General features: G+C 46.5%; 1 protein-coding gene across 1 annotated transcript in view; it reads right to left on the reverse strand.

Moving 5' to 3' along the window:
• TESK2 (testis associated actin remodelling kinase 2) overlaps nt 1-19,430 on the reverse strand; it is a 566,234-nt gene that overhangs the window by 56,163 nt on the left and 490,641 nt on the right. Inside the window, exon 9 of the mRNA XM_085602833.1 lies at nt 12,612-12,695. Within this exon, the coding sequence (XP_085458959.1) occupies nt 12,612-12,695 (84 nt within the window). The remainder of the gene's footprint in view (nt 1-12,611; nt 12,696-19,430) is intronic.

Consider the following 19,430-nt stretch of genomic DNA (forward strand, 5'->3'; position numbering starts at 1 on the left):
CCGCTCCGAAAGGACTGAGTTTGGAGGGCGCCCATGGACTTTGCAGTGTCCGTGTCCTTTTTTATCTTTGAGGGTGGTGTCAACCTCTGGGCCGAATAAATAGTCGGGGTTGACGGGCTGGTTCAGTATGTTGTTTTGTACCTCAGGCTTGAATCCTGAGATTCGTAGCCAGGCATGTCGTCGCAGCATGACGCTTGTGTTTATGGCCCTGGCAGCCGTGTCTGCAGCATCTAGTGCACATTTGATGGAAGCATTTGTGAGTAGCTGTCCCTCTCTGATAAGAATTTCTGCACCTTCTTTGAACTGGTCAGGGAGATGTTGGAGTAGTTGCTCCAATGTGTCATAGTGCGCTCTATCGTAGCGAGCGAGGAGCGCTTGAGTGTTGGCTATGCGCCATATGTTGGCAGCCTGGGCGGCAACTCGCTTGCCGGAGGTCTCTAGCACCTTGGACTCTTTGTCCGGGGGAGGAGCGTCACCTGTCGTTTGCGAGTGTGCCCTCTTGCGAGCATTCGCTACGACGATGGAGTCGAGTGGTAATTGTCCTTTGATGTAAGTAGGATCCCCAGGTGCTGATCTGTATTTTTTATCAATCCTGGGGTTTATCACTCGTGCCCTGGTGGGTTCCTTGAAAATGTCCTTAGCTGGTTTGAGGACCCCCTTCAGCATTGGCAGAGTTTTTACATGTCTTTCTGAGGATGCAAAAGTGTCCATTAGAAAGTCATCCTCGATGGTATCTGAGTGAAGCTGTACCCCATGGTTATTTGCAGCACGTTCAATAAGAGCGTTGAACGCCGCAGTATCCTCCGTGGGAGATGTTTTTGCCCCATAGAGTTGTGGGTCCTGTGTATCGAGAGGTGCACTGGGGTCTGCAGGGTCGCCCCAAGTTTGATCAGGGTCCTGCTGGTCATCAGGGTCTGTGTCTACATGGTAGGGTGCTTGGTCATCCATGTAGTCCTCCAATGCATCCGTGTCGGAGCGTGTGGGGGAGAACCGGTGTGGATCCTGGTAGGAGGAATGGAACGGTTCATAAAGGAGAGGTTCTGATTCCACAGGCAGCTTCCTTTTTAGTGGGATCCTGAAAGGGTCCAATGGCGGTTCCGAAGTTATTCTTCGGTCGTGGAGAATCATCCTGCCAGTGTCGGCGTCGATGACACGTGACGGAGACGTCTCGTCCGGTGGAACCGGAGTCTGGGTAACCCGTGTCCTGAGTTGGAACATCTTCGGGATTGTTGACGGAGGCAAGCCGAAGGTAATGTTGGCTGGCCCCGTAGAGGTTGCTGGAGCTCCGATCGGGCCGGAACCCGACGGGTCTTTGAGGGCCGCCGTGGTTTTGTTGCTTTGCGTCGCAGCAGGCCGCACTTGGGGCGTCTTTGAGGCTGTGGCACCGGGCAGGTTCGTAGAGCCGGGCGTGGATTTTTTCGGTGCCGGCGGGTCCTCGAGTCGAGGTGTGGAGATCACCGTCGACGTCCTCGATACGTGAGGCATCGGCGTCGTCGAGGGAGCGACGCGAGGCGAAGCAGGCGGTATTGCCCTCGGTGGCGTCGGTAGCCGAGTAGGTTTCTCGGTGCCGATGGCCTTTTTCCGTTTGTCGACTCCGATGTCACCCGATTCCAGTTCGGCACCGAAGTCCCTCTTGGTGCGGTCGGTGCCGACGCGTTGCGCTGGCGTCGAAGGCCTCGATCCGACCAGCGCCACTTTCAGTTTCGGTTTCGTATGAACCGGAGCAGCTTTCGGTTTTGTGGTAGGGAAACCAGCTGGCTTATGCAGCAATGGCTGCCGCTGAACGTCCGAGGCCGGGCCCGAGGGCGGGGCCGAAGAACTACGGGATGGGTCTCGGGTAAGGCCCGAAGGCGATCCCTCGACCGGAGCCAAAGGCTGTGGCGCTGGTGTTTCTTCGGTTTGAACAGGTAGGCCTTGTTCATCATTGGAGCTACTCTCTTCGGCCCCTAAGGCCTCCTCGTCGTCTCCTACCTCGGTGTCGTCTTCACCTCTGTGGAAGAGTGACTCGTCGCCCTCGTCCGATCCGGGGTCGTGTTCGGAAACGGGACTGGAGGGTATGACTTCTAATTCTTCGACGTCAGCCTCGTCGAAGATGTCTGTTGGGGCCGGTGCCGCGTGCCGCGCCTCGAGTCTCGCCGCTCTTCGGTTCCTTAGAGTCTTCTTGGAACGGAACCGGGCACAGGCCATGCATGTCGATTCGTCGTGGTCCGGCGAAAGGCATTTGTTGCACACCGGATGGACGTCGATGTGTGGGTACTTCGCATTGCATACCGGACACCTTTTGAATGGCGTCCTGGATTCCATCGTCGAAGTAGTCGATGGACAGGTAAATGCGAAAGAAGTCGGTGCTGAAAGTTAGTAAACTAACAAAATGCTATCGAAACCCGATCGATAAACAGTACCGACGCGAACTAAAGGCCTTTTGGCCTCGACCAAATATTTTCCTAACTTGAGCTAAGATAGCACATCCGAACCCAATGGCGGAAAAAAACAATCTGAGGATGGAGAGGATGCCCATGCGCACTGTAGTCCAGGGGAGGAGTCACCTATCCAAGGATACTTCGAAGACTCTTCCAGGACAACAACGTGCAAACATCCGGACCCAACACTAGGCGGCGATCTATGCACAGATATGAATTCAGCAGCCCACATGCCTCGAACTGTAATAAAACCTATCATACACTACTCCCTACATGGGTCTAAAAGGTTGATAGCACCGAAAACTTTTTGGCAGATAAATTGCGACCTTTATCTCTAAAGTATTCCAGAATTTCATCCACCATGCTCTAGCTTGCGTGCATCTGGAATCGTATACGGTTTTGCAATACCCTAAATATTCAATATATAAAAATAGTCATGGCAACAACACACCTTTGCCAAGTCTGGAATAGTCATGTAAGGACTCATCGTTGTCAACAGAATTATTATCTAAGAGCTCGTATTCGCTCTTAGCATCTGCCAATGCAGTCCAAAATCCTTACAATACACTACAATAAGCAAACATATGGATATTCCCTACTTCATTTATGTGCTTCCATTCAATCCAAGTTAATGGTGCACAATATAACCTATTGATTACACTGAAATGTTGAGATTTCAATTTTGCAACTCTCCAAACGTCATGGTGCGTTTTAACAGAACATAGCACTGTTTCCTTTGAAATCTATGTCCAAGGCCGATCTCTTGGACAAGAATTCCAGATCATAATCTAATTGTCAGAATGAACTGATAAGAATTCAAATAGTACCTACCTTCATGATAATTCCCCCCCCCCCCACCCACAATCAGAATTTCAATAAATGAGTTTTATCAATGTGAATCTTGCCAGGATGAATATTATTCAGAAATGTCCCTAATTAGTAAAGACTTAAAAATACAGGTCATGGGTAGTTCTTTAAGTAATTGTCAAGTTGTGCTGACTTCTTCAGCGGCCCAGATATTACACAACTGTTCTTGAAAGATATTGCAAAGTGAGAATTCTTCCCTTACAGGGGTAGATCAAGATAGTGGCAGTTGAGAACATATTTAGCCAAGCTTTCCACAATGAAAGGGATCATTGTGCGCTCTTAAATCTCACTCGCTTGTAGTACTCTGAATCAGTAAATCTAAGAAAGTAGTCTTCAGCAGACTCGCCTAACCAGGTTTTAAACTGGTGGGTATGTTACTTTACGAACAAGACCCCACCATGATAATCTCTTACCCATCAAAAAGGTAAGGACCAAATTGAGGTCCCTTTGGGGCTTAATAAAAGGAGAAGGGGGGAGGGGGGGGGGGGGGGGACAGATGGGTAAACCCCTTCAAAAATATCTGTACAAGAGAGGACCTAAAAAGTGATGGCTGATATGGCCGCCGAAAGAAAGACAGGCCAAAAGGTAGCCCTTCAGAGTGCCCAGAGCGGAGCACTGCTGGGCCATGGAGAGAATATAAAGATGAACATCTGACAGAGAGGCAGACAAAGGGTCAACAGACCCTTCTGTACTGTATTTACAGACTTTTTGCCATCGGCAGGCATTTACCAACTTCGTGGGGGGGGGGGGGAGGGGCAGATGCCTGGCTTCCAGAATAACCTCACAGACTTTGGCAGGAAGTTCAAAAGCTGTCAACTGTCGCTGCACAATCTCCATGCAAGGAGGCGAAGAGTGAACAGGTTCAGGAGAGAACCCTCCTCTGCTGCTACGAAAAGATCCTCCTAAAGATGCAGTCTGAACAGGAAGATATATGCTAATTTGTAGAAGCTCGGGATACCAGTCTCTCCTCGCCCAGTATGGAGCAACAAGGATGACTGGGGCCCGGTCGTGGCTGATATTCTTGAGCACTCTGGGCAGCAGTGGTATGGGCGGAAAGGCGTACAGGAGGCCTGTGCTCCATTTGCAACAAAAAGCTTTGGCGAGCGATAGCCTTCTTGGAAATGGCAAAACGCAAAACTGCTGACATTGCACATTCTCTTCGGAGGCTAACGGATCTAACCAAGGCTCTTGCCACTGCTGAAAGACCCTGCACCGCCTCTGGAAGGAGACCACTCGTGATCCACAAACTGGCGGCTACGTTCATTCGCTCTGGCGTTCAGAGAACCGGTCAGATGTTGGACCACCAGGGAAATGCCTTGTTCCAGTCAAGTCCAGAGACGCAGGGTTTTTTGACCGAGGCTCCACGACCCTACACCACCCTGTTTGTTGCAGTGCCACATGGTGGTAGTGTTGTCCGAACACCTGAACTAGCCTTCCTTTAAGGGATGGTAAAAAGGCTTTCAGTGCCAACCGGATCGCCTGAAGCTCCATCAGGTTGATATGGAGCTTGGCTTCACCCGGAGACCAGAGTCCTCTGATCTCCACCTCTTCCAGATGGCCGCCCCATCCCAGAAGGGACATATCAGTCACTACTTTTTAGATCGGGGAGGGAGAGGGGGGGGGGGGGGGGGGGGGGGGGAGGAGTCATTCACGGTTCTCTTGATATCTGAACTCGGTATGTGAGATTTCCCTGATGCTGTGGCCACTGGAACTTCAGGTCCCACTGCAGAGCCTGCATGTGCCATCTGGCATGGTCCACTAGCAGGATGCAGGAGGCCAAGAGGCCAAACAGCCCCAGAATCACTCACCAAAATCCAGGATAGAGGCTGAAATATCGGCATCATAGCCTGAATATCCTGGGATCGTTGCTCAGGAGGATAAGCCCGAAACTGCACCATGTCCAGAACTGCCCCGATTATAGGGAGTTACTGAGAGGGAGTCAGGTGTAACTTTAGCACGTTGATAGTGAACCCCCGTAAATGCAGGAGGTCTGCCGCAGTCTGAAGGGGGAGAGGACTGCTAAGGACGAGCCCGCTTTCAACAAACAGTTGTCAAGAAAGGGGGAAGACTGACCTCTGATCTCCGCAGATGGGAATGTGGAAATATGCATCCTGCAAGTCCAATGCTATCATCCAGTCTCCTGGGTCTAGGGCAGACAGGATCAGAACAAGGATGAGCATCTTGAACTTTTCCTTTTTGAGGAAGTAGTTGAGGGCTCTGAGGTCGAGGATAGGACAAAGTCCTCCGTCCTCCTTTGGAACAAGAAAATAATGGGAATAGCAACCAAAGCCAATTTCTAGCCCGGGAACCCTCTCTGTAGCTCCCTTGACCAAGAGTTTTGACTTCCTAGCGGAGTAAGACAAGGTGATCCTCCATCAGCGGATCGCAAGTTGGAGGCATAGAGTAAAGAGTATTGTCGGAGAGGAAGGAGTTGCCCCTTCAGACCATTTGCAGCACCAACCTGTCCGAGGTTATATCTAGACAGTGGTGGAGGTGTTGACATATCCTGCCATAAACTGGATGCCCATGACCCAGAGGGATCTGAATAGATTTTTCGGTGAAGGTGGGGTTCGTGGCTTGATCAAACTTTCGGTCACCCGACCCATGAGGTCAGGGTGAACCGTGTCCCCCGATCCCACAGAGGTTGTTGGACTTGCAGGGGCCTCTGGCTGGAATAGTGTTGGCATGGTTGGAAGTCCCTTTCGTAGCCACGAAAGGGGCGAAAAGCAGACACAGGCTGGGATGAAGTGGAGAGGCCAAGCCTGCTAGTCCTTGAAGCGCTCAAGTGCTGCATCTGCCTGGTCTCCTAACAGACGGGGGCCATCAAAGGGCATGACCATGAGGTTATCTACGACATCCCCAAAAAACCTAACTGCCACTGTCGAGGAAATCGCTTTGTCTGGCGGAGGGGGATGAGTTTTATATAACGCGAACTAGACCAGAGAAATAGAGTATCAGAGCGCTTTACATGGGCACCAGTTTCGTTACAGATGGACACATTCTTTTTTGTTAGGAACGTGGAGATTAAGTGATTTGCCCAGAATCACAGGATGTTGAGCGTCGTCGGTGAGACTCGGACCCGGTCCCGGTTCCCCAGGTGCGAGGTCGACAGCTCTAGCCTTAAGGATCCATCCTCTCCCTGCATTGTATGGCAAACTTCGCTACATCTCTCCCATCTTACAGCTTGGAGAGGAGAGCCTGGTCCTCCTCCGAGACTCTGGGAAGTACCAACGCAACGGTATCTCATAGGAATGGAGGTAACAGCCCAAGAGGCATGTGGTGTTTACCGACCGCAATGCTGGGCTGGTGGAAGAAATGAGCTTACCGAAGCGGTCCAGCCTTTTGGATTTCCTGTCCTGAGGTGTGGAAGGCAACATACCATGGGAAGAGGAGGCTTGCCCACTAAACTCAGTGGGGTGGGAGGGGTGGAGTGGAAAGCTGAGTCGCCCAGCTCAGGGTGGTGGCAGCGAGCAATGGCTCTAATCACAAGAGCCCCTGTGCTGGGCTTGGGTCAGGTGCACAGTAGAACATCTGTCAAGGCCTTGATGAAAGCCAGCAGGCTGCATGACCACCGTCAAGACGCTGATCTTGCCTGCCCCAGTAGAAAGCACGCCAGCAGGGTCAGGCCGCCCAAATATGGCGCCATTTATTTTTTAGTGGAGCGGGGGCACTCCCGCCTCTAGAAAGGGAGGGCAACACGGAGCCGACCCAGGCATATGCTCTGCGGAGCGAGGCCTCGAACACTGAAGCTCCTATGTCTCGTCGAGTGACAGAGTGAAGTCGAAGCACGCTTTTTCTTGGGCTTTTTACGGTGCTTCTTACCTGATCGCGATGACTTTGAGGAGGAAGACTTCAACCCCCACGGGGTGGTGCTCATTCTTCGCTCTCGACTGGGATCAATGAGGCAACCTCCGAGGCGCCAGACACCGGGCCACGATTAGCTTTAGGGACAGCTCCCTCAAAGCCTTCGGCGCCATGGCCCGGCAATCGGAGAATGACTGTCGTGGGCGCGCTCCAGGCACCACAGAAACACTAAATGGGGGTCCGTGACAGACATGGCGTGGTGACAGGCGCCGCACGGCATGAACCCAGAGGTCTTCTTACTGGACATGACCTACACACCAAAATGATTGGACAAAAAGTCAAAAGAAGTTGTCAAAAAGTGACGGGGTAGCTCTCTTCGACGGATCTGTGCTGGCAGGCAGGAAAAGAACAGACGTCAGAGTGTTAAGGTGACGCCTATATTGACGAAGCAGACATCACGATTATGAACCAGATGCCTACAAAATCATGCAGAGTCGACCGACACCACCTATCGACACGCAGGGTACTACTATCAAAATCGCCTGGATCCAGCCTGACGCCTGGAAGTTCAAAGGTAAGGAATCTGCAGCTAGATGTCTCTATGGGATACATTAGTCTACTGATGTCATTCAGTAACACGTCATAATTCCTTATGACCACCAGGTCAACCTTAGTGAAGATCTTCATCTCCAGATAAGTAACTTACTCGGCCCTGGGCTAGTCAAATATACCTGCTGCATAGTTTGTGAAAAATCTAAGTTTTAGAGTTATTCAGATCGTAACCACAATCTGCTAAAGAGTATTACATTTTGTGTTACATCATTCACATAAGCTGACATTTTGATCTTAAATCAATTAAATTCAATAGGTCATATGGCAACATTCGACAGAATTTATTTTAGAATTCCAACTATTCCAAATGAAAATATCAAGGAGACACCCAGAACTCCTAGTCTGTATCATGGGAATTTTTTTTAACCATTGTTACCTTTTCTACTTGTACCATTCTTGGGCAATGGTTTAAATACAATTCAGTCTCTTTTTACCAAATGTCTGGCTAAAACCCAAATGATACATAAATAACTGGAGGTACCACCAGGCAAAACTGTCCAAAAGCCTTCTTTGCATACAGTAGAAACATATCAATGTCCTTCTACAAGGTCTTGGCAGTGTCAGAATATGTTATGGTCATATTGATGTAGTCTGTTTTATCTGGATCCGACACAAAAACAGGTTGTTCCTATGAAACAATACTTGCAATAACACCTCCAAACACGTTGTCAAAATCTTCTGAGTATTAACTTTGCAAGTACATTAATTAAAGAAACCGCAGTAAAACCCGCTTTACTCCTTCGGTTTCCTATTAAGAAACAAGAGAATGTTAATATAAATTATAATCCCATTAGTGAGATACAGCTAAGCCAGCAGATAGAGTATCATCTACTTTTCAAAGTGTTGATGCCAAAGCGGATATAAAGGTTTCATAAACCTCAAGTGCAATGGAGTATTCTTCTGTTGTGAGGTGTTTCACTGCATCTAACTCATCGTTTAAAGTAATCGAAGTGTTCAGCGCAACAGACATTGGAGGATAACAATAAGACTACCTCTGTTGCTGCGCAGTTTACGGTTGGTGTATAATCTTTCATAAAATAAACAAAACTAAGTATTGCCCTAAGATCAGAAAGAAGCTGAGCAGAGCGGTCTTGAATTTGTAGGTATGAGAAATATTGACTCACTATTTTCATAGACTTGTGTCTTTTAATGAAATATGCAGCTGCTGTATTCACCTGCAAAAAGCATGCTTTCTAAGCTACGAGTGGGAGATAAATCTTATGCTCTGCAACAATATCCAAATATATAGCTTTATGCATCATTAGCCTCCAAACATAATTTGCTCCGACGCGTGTTTCGTCTTACACGAAGACTTTTTCAAGGCAATTGGTGTGTAACAATAATCCCGGTTGGTACTTGTAGGTAACCCTCAACAAATCGTCCAGTCGAATCAAAATCACGTTAGACTACGGGAGACCATGAATCTGATTAAAGCCACAGGTATCCTTGAAATAAATCGTAGTTGCACATGGAAATGTAAACCCAATAAAAAACGACACGCTTCAATCACGTTGTGTCAGTATTCAGTACAACTGCCTGATACAAGTGTACACGCTATCCCAGACGGTATTTATTATAACCGAGCGTTGGATGTCCCACGAAAAAATAAGACTATTTATTTCAAGGATACCTGTGGCTTTCATCAGATTCATGGTCTCCCGTAGTCTAACGTGATTTTGATTCGACTGGACAATTTGCTGAGGGTTACCTACAAGTACCAACTGGGATTATTGTTACACCAATTGCCTTGAAAAAGTCTTAGTGTAAAACTAAACACGTGTCGGCTAGATCGTGTGCTGGGATTTCTGTTTTAACAATTAAAGATGACAATCAACTGAAGGGTTTGGATTCTTTGACAATGGAGATCATTGATTGATTGATGGAACTGATCTCTCCCACTTGTACTGACGAGTACATGTAATTTCTGGATACAGTGATCAACCTACATTAATGTTGGACTGAAAATTTAATAAACAGGGGTGTGCTGTTCAGGCTTTCTAAATTTCAATGTATGCATGTTGTTCAACATGCTGGCGATGTCTCGAGGTAGTAGACGTCAAAACTTGCCTTGAGCACCCAGATTCAACTGTGAACAATTGAAACTAAACACCGAAAATATATTTTTATCAATCAATAATTTTATGTAATATTCTGGTGTGCGGTTATTCCTTTATAAGGAACACTACTACCTATTAGTTGTCGTATATATAATTTGCTCCATAGTATTTAGGTCTTTAACCTGAAATCTGTTATCCCCTGTATCAAAACCTTCAGGGTATTCCTTAAAACTGGCAGTATTTACATCTGGAATTCCATTTATATGTTGTGACATACTGTATGCTCCTGATTTCTCAATAATACCCTTTCAAAGGGTAGTATTGAGTTTTGAACAGAGCAAGACTGTACAGCGATATGTAGTGGATTATGAACACAAGAGATTTTATGGAAAATATCGATAATACTATTGGATATAATCCCTGAAAATACGAAGAACAAATCTATACAAGAATACTGCATATAGGGGTAGGAATAAATTGTAAAACCAGGATCACTGCATCTGCCTAGTATCCAAGTATCTACCAAAGCAAGGGGTTTTAATAGCCTATTTATAGCCGCACAGATATTTTGCATACAGCTCAGAGAATAAAGAATTATGGTATCCTTTTTGGGAGTCAAGGAGCAATTCTAGTCCCACAAAGGATAATTTAGCAAGCCCACAAAAAAAACTCACTTTTTTTATTATTAATTAGGTTTTACAACATCAGTTCCTGTTTTACCGGTACACAATGAAAATTCATTACAGGATGCAGCTCATTAGTTGGCTCGGGGTATTGTATTCGATTGAAAAAAACTTCAAACCGCACGTATCCCTTTAACCACAAAGGTCTGAAGAAGGTAGTGGTATGTCACTTTTATGATTCGGTCATCGAGGCTATTTTTTTTATATTAAAACATGGTCACCAATTTCTACTTTTTCCTACTAACTTTCCTTACTTTTTAAATCCCAACGACTCGTTTCTTTGGATAAAAAAAAAAAAAAATGAAAAACCTACACAAATTAAGAAAAGTATAGCTTTTAAGGATCCACGCCTGTTTTCACCATAAACTGCATCTAGACAAACCATAAATCGTAAAATGGATTAGTAATTAAAAAATGCAAACATTTGTGGACAGTTTTTTGTTTTTGTACATCTATGCTCATTTCTAAAAGCTGTGATGATGGGGATTCGCACTTTCCTGCACTGCACTTTCTTCCAATTAAAAAATAAAACTTTCTTGGTGCACCCAAAGGACATCCATAAACCCTGGGGGTCTTTAGAATCTCCAAGATGTGGGGGAAAATGTATACCTTCTTGGGGTGGAGGGGGAACATTATGAAGGGTTAAGCATGAACTGCTCCAAACATTCAAAAGGGGCCTAGCATAGCACTGGGGGGAGAAAAACTAGCAGCCAAGTGGTGAGAGAGACAAAAGAGACAATAGAAATCTAAAAATGGGCTCAGAAAAGAGTAAAATAACCATCTTTGAAACATCAGACCAATCCTTATGCTCTAAAATAAAATTAGTAATGGATAGTGATACGTTCTCCTCCATAGACCAGGAAAGAACAATGGAAGGTGAAAAACAAGAAAAGGGATTAGGAATGGAAAGAAAAAAAAAAAAAAAAGCAAGAGGGCGAAAATGGAAGACCATAAGAGACTTTATTTCGGTTCTGCCGAAAATATTCACTGCTGTCGCAGAAACAAACCTTGGAGGTGAGAGCAGGACCACAGGAATCGCACCTCAGTGGGGATAGGAACGTTGATCGCCAAAAGAGACATTGCCAAGCATGAACTCTGCAAGCCATCCCCTTGCCCCTGAATGGCATTCTGGCATGCACCTGTGTACGAACCGTATGGAACAGATTTATGTGGTGCGGTGATGGCCTCGGAAGCATGGAAAAATAGGAGAGGAAATGGTGTGCACATTACATTATGGCCCCGTTAAGCTCCTCAGCTATGTATTTGATGTATGGCATATGTAAGCTGGACTTTTCCTGTTCTCATAATACTATGTACAATTGTTTTAGCTTCGTTTTCAAAAAGACTAACATTTGATATTAAAAATATAGTAAGCATGGCTGACCATATTTCTGGTGTCCAGTCAAACGTGGGGGCCCTAGAATGTAGCTCCAAGTTTCATCATGCTGAGAGTGTAATAAAGCACCAGGATTAGTATTGTATATATATGACAGACCGCTATACTAAAATTAGAGGTGACCAGTAAAAAGCAAGATCTAACAATCACTGGACTGCATAGAGTTCCCTTCTTTAATAGTGATACCACTATTCTCAGGCAGTTTCCAGCTTCATCATGAAGGAACAGAATCTAGTACAGTGAATGCAAAAGAGGGTTATAGTCTTCTTTTATCATGACCGATTAGACTTTGTGCCCATACATTCCTTTTCGCCTTTTAAAATTTCCTCTCCCTTCTGTAATTGCATTCCGGTTTTTACCACGAACCTTTGTTAATACCAGAGCAAAACTGGCATGCTCTGCCGGGATGCCTAAGATTCTTGAGCGCAGACACTGAATCTTATATCCACTGGTGCAGGTAGGATGCACGTTTACAAGTACAACAAGGAATCAAGGACACCTAAAAGGACTTCAGTTTCCAGTACACTAGGGTCTGTTTACTATGATATAACACAGAGTTTGCATCACAAAAGTTACACAGAAAGAAGCTAAACCTTTTGTTACCCATTTACTTTGACATCCTAACTCTGCTGAATAACTTCTAGGAGATTCAGTCGCAGAGGGATTAATGGAGAAGCCACCCCGGAAGGAACATGTGCAGTAGAATGACTGCCAGTGACATAATCTCAGCACTTGATCTCAGTCAGCGTCATCACAGAAAGACTGGGCTTACCTCAGTGCGGGGAAGGTAATCGGGATCCGCCTGTATTCTGGCTATGACCTCACAGAGGATGATGCCGTAAGAGAACACATCTGCCTACATGAGAGGAACAAGACAGATTCAATCAAAGAACTCATTTCAGTACTCTGGGCTGGCTTTACAGTACCACGCTCAATTAATATGAAGCGGTTTTCAGACAACTGATTTCTTATTGGCTCACCAATGCAAACAAGAAATGATATATAAACATGTAGCAGACAATACCTTCAAGGTGCCTACATTAGCTTTCACAATACTCCACGTTGTATTTCAACCAGAAACAAAAACATGCTGTCACAACATCCTCCTTAGCACCCATCCAATGCCCTCCAGTGAACACCAAGCACTACCTCCGTGAGCAGAGTGGACACCAGCTGCTGAACAACTCTTGCCACAGTATGAGTTGGAGGAATGGTGAGTGCAAGTTAAAGGAAAGGTCTAAGAATAAGTGTGCATTCAGCTCGTTCATGGTCACGGTCTGTGGGAACAGACTACCCAGAAAAAAAAAACTCTGGTAAGGGGATAGCATAGGCACAAGATCGGGTTTGTGCAAACACATTATAAAGAACTATATGAACAAACTGCATAAATATTTCTGGGGGTCCCCTGCAAGGTACGCGGAGGGCCCCCCTCCAGACTCTTATCAGGAGCTCCACGGCCGAAGTGCAGTGCTGAGGGGGCCCCCTGGAGCTTGCCCTCCCCCACCGCACTGCAGGAGCCTGTGTTGCGCCCCTGTTTCTGGGTAAGCCATCAGCAGAATAATGGCTAGACTGGGTGTTATTGTGCTCCTATGGCTGCTATAAACATGTTTTGGTCTAGGGCAGGCCGACTCGCAACAAGGCTGTCGTTAGTCTAATAGAACGTGCACGGGCTTTATTATAATATAAGATGCATTTGTAAAGTGCACGTTCACCGCAAAAGGTTTCTTGGTGCTGAATAACAGATGTTTATTGTTACCGAAATCAATGGTAGTACGCTAGACATTTTTCCAGTGTATCTGAATGCAGGAGCTATACTATGGGTGATTTGCAAGCTTACCTTTCAAAGCATTGCCACTAGGCCATTAAGTGTAGGCAGCTTGTCCTTAAAACTGATAATATAAAAAGGTACGCCTTGTTTGTCACAAGAGTCTGTAGCATTTCTCATGTATCAATAGCACAAGTCATAAAAAGACCTGCAAGTTCTAGATTAAAGGGCAAGTCTGACAAACTTAAGAATGAATAAAGAGTGTGTAAACCATATAGTTTTTCCCCTGTATGAAACACAATTTAGGGCCCAGACAGATCTTAAACAGTCTTAGCACTACGTGACAGTGGCCCAGCATACCTCAACAATTGCATCTGCTTTCACAAACCTTCCAGACAACTCCGCTCATCTGGAAACTTACTTGCACACGTATACGCATAAGGAAACCCTAGCCAGAAGTCGAGCCTTATCCTTCATCGCTCCTAAAGCATGGACAACCAGCCATTCTATAGAAGAGCCGCCTCCTCACTGCTTGAATTTGGAAGCTGAAGACCTGGCTTTGAGTGGTGTCGCTAGGCCCAAAGTTTAGCTAGACTCATACCTACTCAGCACCAAAATACCTGGGGACAGTACGCTCTACAGGTCTGCACAACATAACCGATAACTCGGCACAAGAGTTCTTTCAGGGAGATGCCACTGTGTGAGGAAGGTAAAGATGCCTAGGTCCTGGTATTCATGATATGAGTAACCGCCTAGAAAGTTGTGACTCACTTGCAGCACAATGACTTGCAATGATAGAAAGGTTGAGTTAAGTGTGTACTATGTAGCGGAATGATCTGTGGATTTTCTCAGTTTTAAAACTTTTGCTTGAATCAGATTTTGGCTTTTCCCTACTGATTTACACAGTGGGCGGTCCGATTAATCTGCTCCCTAATCTGGAGATCCCCCAAGAGGCAGAGCTGGCTGCTGTATCAACAGCTTCATTCATTTGTCTTCTATTGAGATGTGCTTTCCAGGAATTGTAGTTGAATTTAAAAAAAATCAGGGTGATTTAGTGGAATGCATTTGCATGAACTTATACAATGGTTCACAAGCAGGACCCCTCCCCCCCCCCTCGACAATCGGCAACAAGAGATGAAAAGTATACCTTACCCCACTGTTTTGCCACTGTGTCTGACCCTTATTCCCTGTAATGTAAGTCGGTAGTCAATGATTTGCTTGGTCCCCTGGATAAATTTCTATGAATGGTCAACCCTTCTCAGTTTTTTCCAGCCAACACTCATTCAATTGTCCATGACAGGTCACCCATCCTTTCCCTCTTGTGGCTCTTGCCCATCCTCTAACCAGCATTCAGCATAAGAGCCGATAAAGAACAAGTTACTTACCATTGGTAATGCTCTTTCTGGTGCATACCATCCAACCACAGACTCCTCGCCTTTTGAATATTCCCCAGGCATCAGCCTGGATCCGGAATCTTGAGCAGTAACTCTGCGAGCTGGAAGGTATGTGCCCACTGATGGCACCATGCAGCTCTGCACGGATGCGGTTCTGCTTCAGAAATGACATGCGAGGCCTTGATGGGCTCCAATCACGTGAGCAGACATCAGTTGCTTTTAAGGCTGTCCACAACACCAGGTGCAGAGCCTCAACAGCAAATTGGCTTTGACTGGTGTGCAGATTCCTCGATTTGTGATGTTATTAATGGTTAGAGTCCAATTCACAGGAGGACAGGAGACTTGGTGAAGAATCTGCATTTAGAAAGTCTACCATAAGCAGCGTTACCACAGATTCTTCACCTTTGAAAAATACTATAGATACCAGAGTTGCTGATTAGGAGGCGGTAAAAAAAAAAAAAAATCTTTATTGCAGGATTAATTATTATTAGGAGGTGGGTCTGTGAATTGGCTCAAAACAAGACGTCCTGTATCAAGAGGGTGAAACAGCCCGCTTTTCAAACCTGCATGTCTATACAGTAGTGCTTTGTGAACATATGGAGAACTGCAGCCAGAGGCAGCCGCCTGGCAGATGTCTGGAACAGGAACTAACGCCAACGCAGTGGTAGCAGGTTCAGTCCCAGTGGAACTGCTTGCAGTCTCCACTGCCTATCTGATCTTAATGCAGAGTACAATCCAATGGGATCTGGCCCACTTCTGCATGCTCTGACCTATTTTCGCCGCAGTGAATCTTAGAAAAACTATCGTCCACCTGGTATTCTTTGGTATGATCGATTAAAAGCTCAAGGCTCTTTTAGGGTCCAATCGATGGAGTGTTTCCTCCTCAGAGCAGTGCGGTAGAGAATAAAACGCGAGCAGTGTGATGATTTGACCATGTGATACGGCATCACAAATTTTGGTATGAAGGCGGCTTGCAGAACCAGTTTGTCTGTGCAGAAGGTGGTGTACAGCGGGTTAAACAGAGCTTTGAGCTCACTCTCAGAGGAGATGAGGAATACCGTCTTAAAAGGAAGTCACAAGAGACCGGTGTGAAACAGCTCAAAGCGACTGCACATCAAATAGGAGGACCAAGTTAAAGTCCCACTGCTGCATGACCAAGGGAGTGTCGGAGAACTTTCAGAAAACCCATCACAACCGGTGAATAAAAAGAATTATGGGGGCTGGTCCATCAATCATAAAAAGGACAACTGAGCCGAAAGGTACCCCTTAAATGTGCCCAAAGTCTTGCGCGACAAAACAAACAAGCAAGATAACTTGGCCTGCAGAGGACCAATCTGGTGTGTGCCACACCGACTCACAAGCTTGTCCCAACGACGGCTATATACAGTACTAATCAGAGATGAAGCAGTACATAGAAAAATAAAGCACCAAAGTGTTTTTTTAAGTGGGTGGGTAGAAACAACATGGAGGGCACATGTGTGGGGAAGCAACACAGAAGGCATGGCTGGGCGGGCAAACAGGAGACCGGAAAATCTCCCCTGTTTTGTACATTACCCTTAACATACTTTACCTCTGCCCACCATCAAGCCCTTAGCACCCACACACCCCTTGACTGCTCAACCGACGTTACCACAGAGTGTAAAGTGCTGGGCGGGGTAGTACCTGCCCCAGTTACTCAAGACCAATCGTAGGTCAGGCTCCGGGACATCAGGAGTAAAAGGCCTCAGAAGCTCCTGCTAGTCCTGGAGCCCTCAGAAAGTGGTTTGGACAGTCTTTTTTACCTTTCTTGACAAAGTCAAAAAGATTAGTCTCTGCACAAACAATCCATCTGAGATTAGGACATACAAATACACTGTAGCTCCAACTAAAAGAAATGCTCCGGAATTTCTGTAAAACTATGAATCATTGGAATGACGATATAACATTGTTTTATGTTCCATCTGAGATGATTTGATTCCTACTACTAACCTTGCCGACCTTACAAAAAAATTGTTTTTAAGAGTGTGAACAAATGGTTTATTTAACTGCTTGTACAATTGAAGAGGGTCATCCCATTTTTAGGTCCAGCATAAACTCACTCTGCGAGGCATGCTGTATTACGGTATGCAGTGGAAGCCCCTCACACTCTCCTCCCATCTTCATTGGCTGGTGTCATTGTACTTCTTAAATGCTGGCTTCGGATACGTAAATAGGCTTGTTAGTACCTCCTTGGGTCTGCCTTGTCTGCATTTGTTACCGCCCATAACGACTGGCCCTTTTACTTCTGTTACACTGTATGTTTATTTTTGTCTGTGAGAACTATTTTTCTTTAATTCATTTCTGGACCTGCAGGCACTACATGCAGCGCGCCATGCGTGCTATGTTTAAAAATGTCAGTCGCGCCTGATTCAGCATGCCCACTTTCATCTTCGCACTGTAAAACACGCAGGCAGCCCTTAAACAATTGCGGCGGCGCATGCATGGCACCCGATTTAATCTTTTCAAAAGGGGGCGCCATGCTTTATATTTCAAACAGAAAGTAACAGGAAGAAAACCCGATGGTCCAGTTGAGACCGGGTAAATATGTTATATAAGGCAACAATGTAGGAGGTGGGACTTTTGGTAGTTCACCGTGAAGCCTAGCCGGTGGAGTAGTTGAATGGTGCTGTTGGTATGTTGCACACATTGGTTGTAGGACGTGGCTTTTATGAGCCAGTCATCTAGGTAAGGGAAGACGTGAATATGTTGACGCCTGAGGTGTGCTGCTACAACTGCTAGGCATTTGGTAAACACCCGTGGTGCGGTGGTGACCCCGAAGGGGAGAACCGTGAATTGGTAATGCTGACCGTCCACCACGAACCTGAGGTACTTCCTGTGAGAAGGGTGTATTGGAATGTGAAAGTATGCGTCCTTCAGATCCAAGGTAGTGAGAAAGTCTCCCTGACAGAGGAGTGGGAGGACTTGTTGTAGGGCGACCATGTGGAAATGGTCTGAATGTATGTACGCATTTAGAGGCCGGAGGTCCAGAATGGGCCTCAGGGTCCAGTCTTTCTTTGGTATAAGGAAATACAGGGAGTAGACCCCTAGATTTTGCTGATTGACGGGGACCTGCTCTATGGCGTGTTTTTGGAGGAGGGAGAGCACCTCCTGTTTGAGCAGTGTGGAATGTTCTTGAGACATTGGACGGTGCCTTGGTGGGATATTGGGTGGGGTAGGTGTTAGCTCGAGACAGTACCCTGACCGAATAATTTGGTTCACCCATTTGTCCGATGTTATGGATTCCCATGCGTGGATAAAGTTGTGTAGTCTGCCCCCGACCGGAGTGGGATGGTCTGGGGGGAGTGAAGGGAAGTCATTGTGCGGGCGGGGTTGCAGAACGGGTGGTGTTAGTTTTGCCCCTGCCCTTATTGTTGTTGCCTCTGTAACCACCCCTTTGGTAGCCCTTTGAAAAGGTATTTTGAGGAGGGGACTTGTAGGAGGTAGAGGCGCTATCGGTGGAGTAGCCTCTGCCTGTGCTGCGAAAGGATGAGTGTCGAAAGGAGCGTTTAGGGGCCTGTGATTGGAGTGCCCCCATAGACTTTGCTGTGTCTGTGTCCTTTTTCATCTTTTCTAATGCTTCGTCCACCTTTGGCCCAAAGAGAGTTTGTTGGTCAAAGGGGTGATTTAGTATGGACGCCTGGACTTCAGGCTTGAACCCTGAGATCCTGAGCCAGGCATGACGACGAAGCAGGACACTGGTATTTATGGCTCTAGAAGCAGTGTCGGCTGCATCGAGGGCACACTTAATGGAGGTGTTTGTAATTAGTTTACCCTCCTGTATCAGGTCATGAGCCTTGCGTTTGTGTTTTTCGGGGAGGTGCTGCATAAGAGCCTCAAGCTCGTCGTAGTGTGCTCTGTCATAGCGCGCAAGTAGCGCTTGTGTATTTGCAATGCGCCACATGTTTGCAGCTTGGGAGGCGGTGCGTTTGCCAGACGCTTCTAGAAGTTTGGATTCCTTATCTGGCGGCGGGGCTTCTCCTGAGGACTGGGAGTTAGCCCGCTTTCTAGCTGTGGACACAACTAGGGAATCTAAGGGAGCAGGGCCCTTAATGTATGCAGGGTCTGTGGGTGCTGCCTTGTACTTCTTTTCTATTCTAGGGTTCTGTACCCTGGCCCTGACAGGGTCTTTGAACACCTCTGCAGCATGCTTGGTGACACCTCACCCGGCCCGGACACGGAAAGGATTGACAGATTGATAGCTCTTTCTCTATTCTGTGGGTGGTGGTGCATGGCCGTTCTTAGTTGGTGGAGCGATTTGTCTGGTTAATTCCGATAACGAACGAGACTCCTCTATGCTAACTAGTTACGCGACCCCCAGCGAACCTTCTGGGTAGTCCACACTATTTAAAGGTGGCTCCACAACAGGAAATAATTCATGGTGGACAGTAGCTTTAGTTTGCCTTTGTTATAGAGA

This window comes from Triturus cristatus, chromosome 4_2 (genome assembly GCF_964204655.1).
Source record: "Triturus cristatus chromosome 4_2, aTriCri1.1, whole genome shotgun sequence".
Taxonomy (NCBI): Eukaryota; Metazoa; Chordata; class Amphibia; order Caudata; family Salamandridae; genus Triturus; species Triturus cristatus.